Source organism: Pelodiscus sinensis, chromosome 4 (genome assembly GCF_052426305.1).
Source record: "Pelodiscus sinensis isolate ZL-2025 chromosome 4, ASM5242630v1, whole genome shotgun sequence".
NCBI classification, from domain to species: Eukaryota; Metazoa; Chordata; order Testudines; family Trionychidae; genus Pelodiscus; species Pelodiscus sinensis.
In genome coordinates this window covers 117011714-117024219 of record NC_143055.1, presented here as the reverse complement: position 1 = coordinate 117024219, position 12506 = coordinate 117011714, and the positions used below count along the sequence as shown (strand labels likewise).

At 41.9% G+C, this 12506-nt stretch overlaps 1 protein-coding gene across 5 annotated transcripts in view; it reads left to right on the top strand.

The window, feature by feature from the left end:
- Nucleotides 1-10218, top strand: part of PDLIM5 (PDZ and LIM domain 5) — a 220630-nt gene extending 210412 nt beyond the window's left edge. For all 5 annotated transcript variants that reach the window (XM_075929620.2, XM_014576356.4, XM_014576355.4 and 2 more), the window contains 3 exons: nucleotides 156-276; nucleotides 5178-5293; nucleotides 6267-10218. In XM_075929620.2, the coding sequence (XP_075785735.2) occupies nucleotides 156-276; nucleotides 5178-5293; nucleotides 6267-6356 (327 nt within the window). In that variant the 3' untranslated portion in view covers nucleotides 6357-10218. The remainder of the gene's footprint in view (nucleotides 1-155; nucleotides 277-5177; nucleotides 5294-6266) is intronic.
- The last annotated feature ends 2288 nt before the right edge of the window (nucleotides 10219-12506 follow it).

The window sequence follows — 12506 nt, the reverse complement described above, 5'->3', positions numbered from 1 at the left end:
ATAAGATATAATGTTAATAAAAAATTATGTTTGTGTTAATTTATTTAATAAGATCTTCTAGTAACATTGCAGGGAACTCCTGAAAACAAACATGATCACTCCTGTCCATTTATATCAAAATCAATTCTTAACACCCTTTTTTCTTATCCCAACAGGAAGTAATCAATGCTTTGAAACAAACTTGGCACGTTTCCTGTTTTGTATGTGTGGCCTGCAATAATCCCATTCGCAATAATGTCTTCCATTTGGAAGATGGGGACCCCTATTGTGAGACAGGTGAGCAGTAACTATAGAAACAATGTTTTCAGTGAAACAAAACAAAAATAATTTCACTTTGGCAGAAGAAACTCTCCAACTACTTCGTTTAGCAATTTATTTATTTCAATTTATTCAAGAAAATAGCTTCTTAAAAGTTTGGGGCTGGATTTTGCCACTGTGCAGTCAGTCTGAATTTTGCCATGGTCTTCATCAGGAATAGTCTGTTTGTTTAATTCCATTTAGTTGCTAAATTCCCAGATGTTGGTATAGATAATGCAACAAAATGCTAATTCTACAGAGATGCTCATGTTAATTTTTCTGAGAATCGTTAGCTCTTCATTTGCTTATTTAAAGGGATTAAATGAGCGTCCTATGTAAAGTACAGGTATGGGATGTTGCAAGTAGTGGACTGGAATATCGACTATGCATTTCCCCTGCCACTGCCCCACTGTCTCTGAGAGGCAGCAAGGGGGGGGTAAAATAGGAGCTGGTGCTGGGGGGAGCTGTCTTAAAAGCTGGTTATCCCCAGCACCGTCTCCACGGTGCCGCTTCCCCCCCACACCTCTGTCAGAGGGGGCTAGGGGAGACTGCTGTGAAGCAGCCGCTCTCTGCGGGAGTTCAGGGGGAGCTGGGCTCCTCCACAGACAGGGCTTCTGCAGCCAAGCAGCCCGTTTGCAGCAGCCCTTATCGACATATCGTGTAGTTGATTCAAATTGTATGGACTACACGATTAGTCCGATAACCAAAATTTAACCTAGTACAGGTTGGACCTCACTGGTCTGACACTGTTGGGACCTGACTGGTCCTGAACGAGAGGATTTGCCAGCCCGAAGCCGGTCAGCCCCTTATCTCTTGACCTATCTACCCCCTCACCAGCCAGGCTGTCTGCTCTGCTGCCGCTGGTCCTCCCGCTTTAGCCATGGGCCACCAGGGTTCTCTGTCCCCAAGCCCTGGCCTTACACTGCAATGGGCACCAGGTTTCCCTGGCTTCATGCTGCCACAGATGGCCAGAGTTCTCTGGCCCCCAACTACTTCCCTGGCTGCATACTGCCATGAGTGGCCAGGCTTCCCCGGCTCCGAGCTGCCATGTGCTGCCAGGGTTCTCTGGCCCCCAACGCCAAGGTTTCCTGGTCCCAGACTGCCACGGGCTGCTGGGGATTTCTGGCCCTAGTACTGCAGTGGGCACCAGCCCTGTTGCCCCCAGCCCTGGCTGTGCTGTTGCCCTTCCTGCCATTAGGTTCCCAGGCTCTCTGGTCCAGGAGCATCCATGGTCCTACCAGACCATGGATGTTGACAGATCCAGACCATGGATGTTGACAGATCAGAGAGTGCCAGTTTTCAGAGGTGCAACCTGTAGCGTGTTTCTGAGTAGTCTTACAGAAGGCAATAAGAATACTTCTGGTAGTAAGTGATGTGCACAAGAGGAAGTTTTTTTCAGGATCAGGAATAACATCTGTATAACACAAGCTTAACATGAAAAGATTGGCAGGAGTAAAAATGCAATGATTTGCAGCTCTTGAAAATCTAAAGACCAGTATTAATGCAAAGAACAGAGTCTCCTATTGACTTTTTTCTTATTTCAGCCAAACCATTTCCTTTAATTTCATTTATTTTATTTGCTTTCCTAGTTTGTTTAAAACTTTCCCCATAGAGTCCGCCTCTAGGAAAGTAATGGCTGGTATTTATAATAAACATTCACAAAACGTGAAAGGAAAGACATCATTAGTGTTGTGTGAAGAAGAGAACTGGGGAGAAATCTTGTCTCCACTCAAGTAATGGCTAAGTTCTCATTGATTTCATTGGAGCCAACACTTCACCTATAGTTGATGGCTCAGAGTGAAGCAGGAACAATGGTAGATAGTGAAGGGGTGATAAAGGTTAGTATGGCAGAGGTAGGTCATCAAAAATTCCTTTGAAATGTGTTAACCAGTTGATTTCCCCTCTCTGGATAGTCCTATCTCAACACTAAATGCTGTAAATGACCCACTTCCACCCTGATTTAATTACCTTCATTAATACAGACAGCTTCTTCCTTATATATATATATCCCTGTTTTTATAACTCCGCTCCAATTCATCTGAGGAAGTGGGTTTTACCCACGAAAGCTTATGCCCTAATAAATCTGTTAATCTCCAAGGTGCCACAGGACTCTTTGTTGCCTGAACTTAGAAACAGTTGACAGTATGTAAATAGACTGATCATACTTAAAGTATTAAAGTAATCAGTAACTTGCCTCGAGATGAATTAAATACAGCATTTGTTCTGCCCCTATTGAATTCTTGCTTCTGCTATCAAATGAGCCGCCATGTTACGCAATATACTGATTTATGCTACTTTACAAGACTTCTCATCTCAAATGCTCACTTTTCTGAACTACAGGCAGATAGATATTGGAACACGATGCCATTAATACCAGCATGACATATTTGGTAGTAAACTTACTTATGAGCCACAACACTGTTAGTACTAGACATCTTTGGCACATGCTGAGGCTGCAGGTATTACTGTTAGAGCTGAGGGTGGCAGTGCTATTTTGTAAAAGTTCCGGATTTCTAACGAGGTGGTAAAATTGAAGGATTGGCTGAGCAATCAGTATTAACTTACTGAACATAAAGCACGTTGCGATACCACAGTGTGAAGAACACTGCATGAAAGAAACCGGGTACACCACCATTTCTAGGTAGTGAAAGGTAAAGAAATCTTCCTTTTCCCTTCCGCCTTTGCCACTGCAAAAGGAAAGCCTGCAACTTTTTTATACTGTAACTGGGAGCCACGTTAAATAGGACTTCGATTGTTTTAAGCACAACAGACGTATTGAAGCAATATGATTGTGGCACCAGGGTTGCAGCCAAGATTTACAGGTCCTGTGAGATGGAGATGTGCTCTACTATTTGGTATTTTTATCAACTTTCCCCACTATGCCTATATGCACACATTATTATTTTTTCCCGGAATCAAGGTACGGGATTAATTAAAATGACATCCTCTTGCTACTGCCAGACAGAGAAGGGCTTTACAGCTCCAATGTGTCTGTGCTTGCATCATGTTTTGGGGGGGATCCAAAGCAGACCTTTGCTCCTTATGCTTGCTCACATGTAAAGAGGCACCTGTTAGCTCTGTGTACTCCAGCAAGCATTCGAAAGACTCAGCAAGTCTGTGTTCCATGACATCATGATGCAGTGATCCAAAGCCTTTTAAATCTACCTCACTGTTCTTGTTCTGGGCATGAACATTTATTTTTTCCTTATGCTTGCTGTTTTGGGGTGGGGAGTAGGGATGGGTCTGCAATAAAAGAAAAAGGTAAACTAATTCAGGGTGAAATTTGGCCTGTACAGCTGAGCAGCAGCACATGGAATGTAAATGATGCATAGCATTTGAGATGGACTGCTGCACAGGGGAGAGTTTCACTCTTTGAGAGGAGACTTTGAGAGCCAATACTGACCTTTGTGTGTTTTTAAAAATGTGTTGTTCGGTGCACCTTATAACAAAGATACAATGGAATCCAGACTTAGGGAGCAGTAATTGGGGAAAACTTGTTTCATTTTATAAAAAACACTCTGTTCAACACAAGCAAACTACAGTGGGGGTAAAAACTTAACAGTTTAAAAATCCAGCTAGATCAAAAGTATTGATCTGTGTTTAGGAAAGAAAACGAGAGCACATGTGTACATTAAGTGTAAGTAGTATATGTCCCGTGTTGAGGGCAGGCATGTAAAGTCTCAAAACAGGGACTGAGTTGGGCTTTAAGTAGTGCATAGATGTTGTTCTGGCCTTCTCTATGGGGTGCACTTCACTCATAACACACTACAGGCAGTCCCCGACTTACGCGGATCCGACTTATGTCGGATCCGCACTTACGAACGGGGCTTTCTCGCCCCGGAGCTCGCCGGCAGCGGTCCCGCCACCTCGACCTCCGGGGCGAGAAAAGCTGCTCCCGGTGCCCCCGGTCTGCTGGGAACTGTCTCCAGCAGACCAGGGGCACCGGGAGCAAAGCCGCAGCTGCGGCGGGTTCCCACACTTCTGAGGCTTTGCTTTGGCAAAGCCTCAGAGGCGCGGGACCACGCCGCGGCTGCGGCTTTGCTCCCGGTGTCTCTGGTCTGCTGAGGGGGGACGCGCAGCTAGTGTGCCCCCCCCCCAGCAGACCAGGCTTTTGTTGTGGACCCTGGGGCAGAGCCGCTCTGGGCACTACTGGACCAACCCGGCAGCACCCCAGCTGCTCTGCCCCAGGCGTCCTGATTCAGCTGCTGCTGGTCAGTTTCAGCAGTGGCTGAATCAGGATGCCTGGGGCAGAGCTGCTGGGGTGCTGCTGGGTTGGGCCAGTAGCGCCGAGGAGCGGTGCTACTGGAGCAACCCAGCAGCACCCCAGCTGCTCTGCCCCAGGCGTCCCCAAGTCAGCCGCTGCTGAAACTGACCAGCGCTGACTACAGGAAGCCCGAGGCAGAGTTGCTCTGCCCCGGGCTTCCTGGAATAAGCCGCTGATCAGTTTCAGCAGCGGCTGACTTGGGGACGGTTGGGGTTCTTAAGTTGAATCTGTATGTAAGTCAGAACTGGCGGTCAGTTTCAGCAGCGGCTGAATCTGGACGCCAGTTCCGACTTACATACAGATTCAACTTAAGAACAAACCTACAGTCCCTATCTTGTACATAACCCGGGGACTGCCTGTATTGGTTTCAAAATGAAAACACAGAAGGAAGAAAACCGATGGAGGAGGAAAGATTAGGAAATAGAAAGGGAAGGGAGCTGGTAAGAGGAAAGGGTGTTGCTTGTCTCACAGGCCCTTATTTAGTCTATCCACCTCCCAAATGCTTAATGCTGGAACTTATCAGGTACACATGAACACAGTACCCACCCCTGAAAAACACAACTTCTAAGGGAAATTCTTGCATTTCCACTCATGCTTCATACTATCTGTGCTATAGATTACTATGCCCTCTTTGGTACCATGTGTTATGGCTGTGAATTCCCCATTGAAGCTGGAGACAGGTTTCTTGAAGCCTTGGGCCACACCTGGCATGACACCTGCTTTGTGTGCTCGGTAAGTAAAACTATTCCCCATTTTATACAAGTCAGTGGCGGCATTGCTTGTGCTAACCTGAGCAATGTGGGTGTAAAAGCTACAATGTCACTTAATCCTCCTGACCTAAACAAAAAGCTCTTTCACAGTTGTTCGCTATTGTGGTATTTTGGCACTCTTAGAGATCATTTGGCCAGCATCATGACCATGCGTACTAGCATGTAACCCTTAATGTTGATTCTCCTTGGATATAGCATTAAACATCAATAAAGAAAGAAGTCATGTTTCTAAAACAGCAAGAATATTGTTTGTATTCAGAGTTTTATATATACAAGGTTTGTTGTTTTTTTAAATGCAGACATACGAGTTTACAGAGCAAAGCCGTGGAGCACGGGGGCAGCGGGACAGCCCAGATGCGCCGTGGCTGTCCTGCTGCCCTCGGGCTCCGTGGCTTTGCTGTGCTTTGCTCCCCGTCCCCCTGGTCTGCAGACCAGGGGAACGGGGGGCAAAGCAGAGCCAAGCCGCAGAGCACGCGGCCAGCTGTCAGCTGACTGCGCGCTCCACGGCTTGGCTCTGCTTTGCCCCCCCCCCCCCTCCCCCTGGTCTGCAGACCAGGGGGACGGGGGGGGGGCAAAGCAGAGCAAAGCAGAACCAAGCCGCGGAGCACGTGGGCAGCGGACAGCCCTGTCCGCTGCCCGCGTGTTCTGCTGCTTTGCTTCCTCTCCCTGGTCTGCTGGAGACCAGGGAGAGGAAGGGCCCCGTTCGTAACTGCGGATCCAACATAAGTCGGATCCGCGTAACTCGGGGACTGCCTGTACCTAAATAAGAATAGGTTTTGACCAGCACTGACAATTTTTAATACCCCATCATGAAAGCAGGTTCCTAAGCAATGCATGATTTTTATTCTCTGGCTGTATGCATCAGTAATATGTGATTGTTATTTCACATTCATAATAATTCACTACATGATTTTTTTCCCCCAATCATATTTCAGGTATGTTGTGACAGTTTGGAGGGTCAGACATTCTTTTCCAAAAAGGATAAGCCACTGTGCAAGAAACATGCTCACTCAATGAACTTCTGAAACATAACAAACATAAGGAATGGAGAACGTTGAATTTCATCAGCTGTCCGTTTTCAGTAGGCTAATAAAATAGTTACATAAGATTTTAGGCAATGGAAGAGAGAAGTAAGAAATGTTGGCTTTTTATGTATGATCATACTGAGTATTTATCAGTGATTTTTTTTTTTTAAATCAGTAAAAAGAGAGGGAGGGTGATCTGTATACCAAGAGTAAATTGAGTGTAAAAAATACACCCCTTACAGCATATCAGTATATTGATCTCATGATTTTTTTTATGGTCAAAATTGTATTTGTTTACATATCAGAAATGAGGCTTATAGATTAAGAGACCTGATCAAATGAGATTTCATTTTGTGGGTATTTAGGAAAAAAAGGGGGGTGGATTTGGCATCAGATATGTATACACATTATTTTATAGGAATGAATTCTTTTTATAAAAAATGGAACACTATAAAAGATAAGAAGTGAATGTATTTGAAGAATATTAATGCATGAAATATTTGCTGTGATGCCACATTCTTTGAGCCCGGGGTGGGCAATAACACAGCGGGGTTTTGCCAGGGTTTAGCCCCTGGTGGGCCGCCACTGCCATTTTTACCTGCATAGCCACAGGTACTGGCAATCACAGCTCCTGTTGGCTGTGGAATTGCCTTTCCTGGGCAATGGGCGTTGCAAGAAGTGGTGTCCAGGTCTGTGCTCTCATAGCCCAGGAACGGCGAACCGCAGCCAACAGGAGCTGTGATTGCTGGTATCTGTGGTCATACAGATAAGTATAGTGGTGGGAGCTTTCCCGGAGCTAACTGTGGTAGACCGGATCCAGCCCATGAGCTGGCATTTGCCCACTCCTTCATGAGCCCAAGCTACATTTTATGGAGTCTTGTCTTTGGTAGTCAAGTCTTCAGCAGATCTACAATGGGCATTTCAGAGATTTTTACATGACCTCCAAATAATGATGGAATTGCAACTCTGTTGGAAAATAAGTATCTAAAAGATGTCTCGTGAGTCACTAGTGAAAACACATTGCTCTTCAAAATGTGGCAATTACCACCAAAATGCAAGCCAACAAAAGTGAGGGTGTGATATTGTCTGAGAAATATTTCATCACACCTTAAATTTAAGATTTTCTAGCTTTTCTATCAATTATTGACAATTACTAGAAGCGCCAAAGGGGAGAGGGAGAAGGAGAGGAAATTATTGTGCAAATGATGTTCTTGTGTCCAATACAAGAGACTTCCAGTATAATATGGGAAATCGCTAAATTACAACTGAAGATGTAATTTTCCCAAGTACAGTTTTCATCATGTAGCTCACGAATGTATGTATGTTCATTTATTATACTGAAAACTTATTGTCCTGCTTGTCTGCTATAATCTTATTAGTTTAACTTTCTCCAGAGACATAAGTAATAGATAGTTTGATATAAAATATTAAGTTAAGCAGTTCAGTAGCTTTTGGATTTTGAAAGAGAACAGATGCAACCACTAGAGTAATTATGCATATATTGCAAACTGCCAGACTTGTCAGCTGCTTCTGTGAGTTGATGCAAAATTATCCTCTTGAGTAGAGAGCAAGCACATGGCCTCTGCCCCACTGAGTCATACTTAAGCTTTCAAAATAGGACTTGAATAGTTAGGCAAGAGGATTTGACCCTTTACAGTGGGTGAATTTCACCCAGTGAATGAGAGTCCTCCCCACAGAAGAAGGGGCTTCTGTATGCCAGTTTAGACTTCTACTAGGATTTAGGCACACGCTAATTAGAGGGGGTTGTTAGTTCTGCCATTAGACCTCAAATTAACCTCATTTACTATTGAGAACTGATACTAAAGAAGTTTGTCTATGGCATTATGAAGAAAGTCAAATAAAGAAACTGGCACATCCGTTTGTTTGCCATGCTTCAGTAAAGAAATGTGTATAAAGTATGTATAAGAGAGAGCAACTACAGTGTTGCAATATAAAGGTAGAAAAATTAGTGTTCAGTTGAGTTCACTATAAAAGGATTCTTGGTAGGTAGTGTTCACTTTTAGTTGGAGGGGTGTACTTAGTAGAACTACATTTTAACTTCCAGTCGTATGGAGGAAATGTTGTAAAGAAGCTTAAAATATTTACAGTTTTCTAGATATTTGTGGGATGTACTAAAATACCAGAGTGGGAAATAGACTAGTCAAATACTTCCAATGAAGGTACACAGCACGTGCTTTGGAAGGGGATGATGGATATGGACATGTTTAAAATATACTGTAGTTACTTCAAGTGAAAAGTCTATATTTTAAAGGAGGAGAACTGAAAATCTTTTCACTAGATACACAGTATATATATTTTTTTGCCTGCTTGGAATTATACTGCAGTTAACACACATTGAATATTTATTGAAGTGATTATTCGTAACCTTCTGCCCCCTCTTGTGAACCAGGATTTGGAATTTCCCAGTTACTAAGGCCAGGTCTACATGAAAGAGGAAGGTTGACTCAACTCCAACTACATTAATTACGTAGTTGGAGTCAATGTACCTTGATTTGAGTTTCCCTGCCATCCCCACAGTTGGAAACTGTTGGGAGCATTTGCTCCCATTGGCTTCCATTAAATCTCACAGGAGCAGGAGTACTGGCTGCCAACAGAGGCACCCTCTGAGTTCGATTTAGTGGTGTTTACTAGACCTGCTAAATCGAATGCTAGAAGATTGATCACGGCAGCATCAATCTTCTGTGAAGTCTGTGAAGGGAAGACATGACCTAAGAAGTGGCCTAAGAAATTCTAGGAATCTGGAAGGGGCTAATTCTGCTGCGTTATGCAGCAATTTTATCCTTTAATTTGTGCTCTATTTATATTAATGTACATGCATGCGCGCACACGCATTCTTCAAACCTAAAGTTACTGTTACGTAATTAATATTAAATGGTGAAAGCAAATTATATAAACAAACATACAAAAAAGGAACTATATGACTATTAACGTTTTTAATAGGTGAGATTCTAGTAGGGCACTTTATAAGAATTCTGTCTCTCTCACTGAATATAATTTTGGTTAGGAATAATCCACATTGGTATCGTTTTTATTGTACTTTAAAGGAAGCCTTGCTTATTTACTTCCAGAGTCTTTAGGGGGTTGTTTTTGTTTTGTTTGGGGGATTTTGGTTTGGTATTTTTTTATTACAGGCTTGATGTGGTTCAGTTAGCAATGTCACATCTTCCTAAAGTATTTTTCAAACAGTGTTCAGCTTTTGAGCAAATGTTAGAATTCTCTAGGTTTAATCCTGCCTTCTAGAACAATAGCAGGCATACCAGAAACTACATTATAGCTAGGAAAATCAACTGTGCTTTTTACATTCATGCTCTGTAAGTGATTTCTCAAAATATGCCTGTTGGAGGGCAAGACTGACTTGAAATGTTTTGAAGTGGAAGTGGGTTTGGGGGTTCCTAAATTGAACCATGATGGCAGGCTTTTCCAAGTTCAATTACATCAAGTGTGCTGCTTCATCTGTAACTATAAATAATGAATGCTTTATCATAATTTTAAATGCTGGGTAGTAGATGCAATATGTGTTGATCCGTTCAGTATCTTTAACTGCTGTTTGCTTTGATACTAGCATTTTCTATTCATATGAATGGCTTTGCAAACAGCAATAAAAGGAAAATACTTTAATTCACAGTTTACAGCTGCTCAAACTTCAGTGTTTTTGCCTTATTTTGTTTGCTTGCTTCCTTTATTGCTTTGGCTTCTACTCTTAATTTCACATTTGCGAATTTCAGAAGACAAAACTCTGTTCCTGTTATCAGTTTTGACTCTGGATAAAGATGTATGAAAAATAGAGTCAGTATAGCAATGTCATGATGTACACATATTAATAAACAGGTTTGGAGTTGTATTTATTTTTATGGGTGTGTTTTTTTCTTTTTTTGGTGTTCAGATTTTTTTAAAATCACACGAGAGAAGCAGAAATGTAGCCCAGAACAATACCTTTATCCTATTTCTATTAATTGAGCATTCTTTGTTTTAAAATATTGGCCAGAGTACAATATTTTGCAGTGTTTTTGTAATTGTGTTTGGCATTTTTCCCTAGGTTGAGGCTTTTCATAGCAATACAATCTCCTATGGCGAGCATTATCTGATACTGTATTTAGCCTTGGTACAAAGCATTCTCTGCTTTCACCTAGGGATACTTAACCATCTACTGTAACATGGTCAATTACTTCATGATAAAGCAACCTCATAAGATTCTCATGAGCTGGATAGCTCTGAAATAGGCAAATGCACTGTTGTTTTCTTCCTTTATTTGTACAAGCAGAAAAAATACTGCACATGCCTATATAAAATTTAGAGGCAACTTTACAGGAATGTTGTCTCTGCTGCAGTGTTTAGGCTACGAATAAGACAAATGCAAGTCTATTTGCAAACAGTATATTAAACTCCAGAAGCCAAACTCTTAAAGGCATCAAGTCTACATTTGACATTTTAATGAGAGAGGTTTGGTTTCTATCAATCACAACATCATTTAACATTAAAATGTACCGACAAAAATAAGAGATCTGTCATCCATTCATTAAGAAACTGTAATCTAGTGTAAGATTTATAGGCTAAAAACTCAACTGTGTGTTTTCACAATAAATCGCCTTTCACTGCTCAACCCAGAACAAGTCTTTCTGTCACTCAAAACTTTTGCCGACCGAAAGATCTTCAAAGGTTTTCTCACAAAATTTCATATAAATTCTTTTACCAGCAAAAGCATAATGTAGGTTTGCGTTTTACTTTGTTGGGGCTTTGGTTAATTGTGTGCTCAGACAAGATCTTGATTATATCAGAAACACGTACGGCCTAATTTATTATTAGCAGTCTGGTGTTAATTAGGAGGAATTACCAGAAATAGTTTGCTTGATGGAAATTTATTATAGGATCACACTTTACCGATGGCAAAATAGGAGTCACTGAAAGAATGCAGTTTCTACTCATAACCAACTAATTAATAAGGTGCCAAAATTCCTCTGAGAAGGGTTTGGTCCTCACTATGGGAACCTCACAGGGTAAATGGTTCCTATGCAGTATTTAAAATTTAAAAGGGGAAAAGAGGGAGGAGGGGAAATTGCTGCCCAGCAGAAGTCTCAAAAGTGGCAAGGGTTTTACTTGCACTTACAAATGAAAGCATTTAACTCAGTTTCTAGCCTTATAATAACTCTTATGCAGACAGAAAAACAGCTTTACATTTATTATCTTACTTGGTATTCTTGAACTTGATTTTAGTTTTCCTTGTGTATCCTACATTATCACTGAATTTTATGGATAAGACATTAGAAATATTGGATTTATACTGAATTTTATTCCCATTAAAAACTCTCCTTTTCATAAACTTAAACAACAGATGGTCTGGTAGCACTTTATAGACTAACAAAACATGTAGATGGTCACAGCCCGCTTCTTCAGATGACCGAAATTTTCTTATAAAGAAGTGGGCTGTGCCCACGAAAGCTCATGATACCATCTACATGTTTTGGTAGGCTATAAAGTGCTACCAGCCCATTAGTCTGTACAGGATAAACTTAAAAAACAACAAACTCGGCTATCCCCTGAAGCTTCTCCTTTTCATGTAATGGCTTAAAAAGTAAAGCTCAGAGTAAGTGGCAAATTTGTATTAAGGATTGATATGTGAGGCATAGCTTCTACACTTGAATGTACCTAAATGTACAGCATATAAAGCAGTTTGGGGCTAGAAAAGCACTGTCAGGGTATGACTACACTGCCACCCTAGTTCGAACTAGGTAGCTAAGGTAGTCATTCGAACTTGCAAATGAAGCCCGGGGTTTAAATATCCCGGGCTTTATTTGCATGTTCCCGGGCGCCGCCATTTTTAAATGCCCCGTAGTTCGAACTACCTGCCCGCGGCTACACATGGCACAGACTAGGTAGTTCAAATTAAAGCTCCTAATTCAAACTACCATTACTCCTCATTGCAGGGAGTTTGAACTAGGGTGGCAGTGTAGACATACCATCAGTTATTAGCAAAAGCTGTGTGTTTCAGTGAAATCCACATACAAACAATAAGTTTTCCTTGTATCTGCACAGAATACAGTATTATTATGCAATTCAATGCAACCAAAACCTTGTTTACTTGTCATAAAATGATTTAAAAAATCACAAGAACCTAAGCAATTTAGGACCATA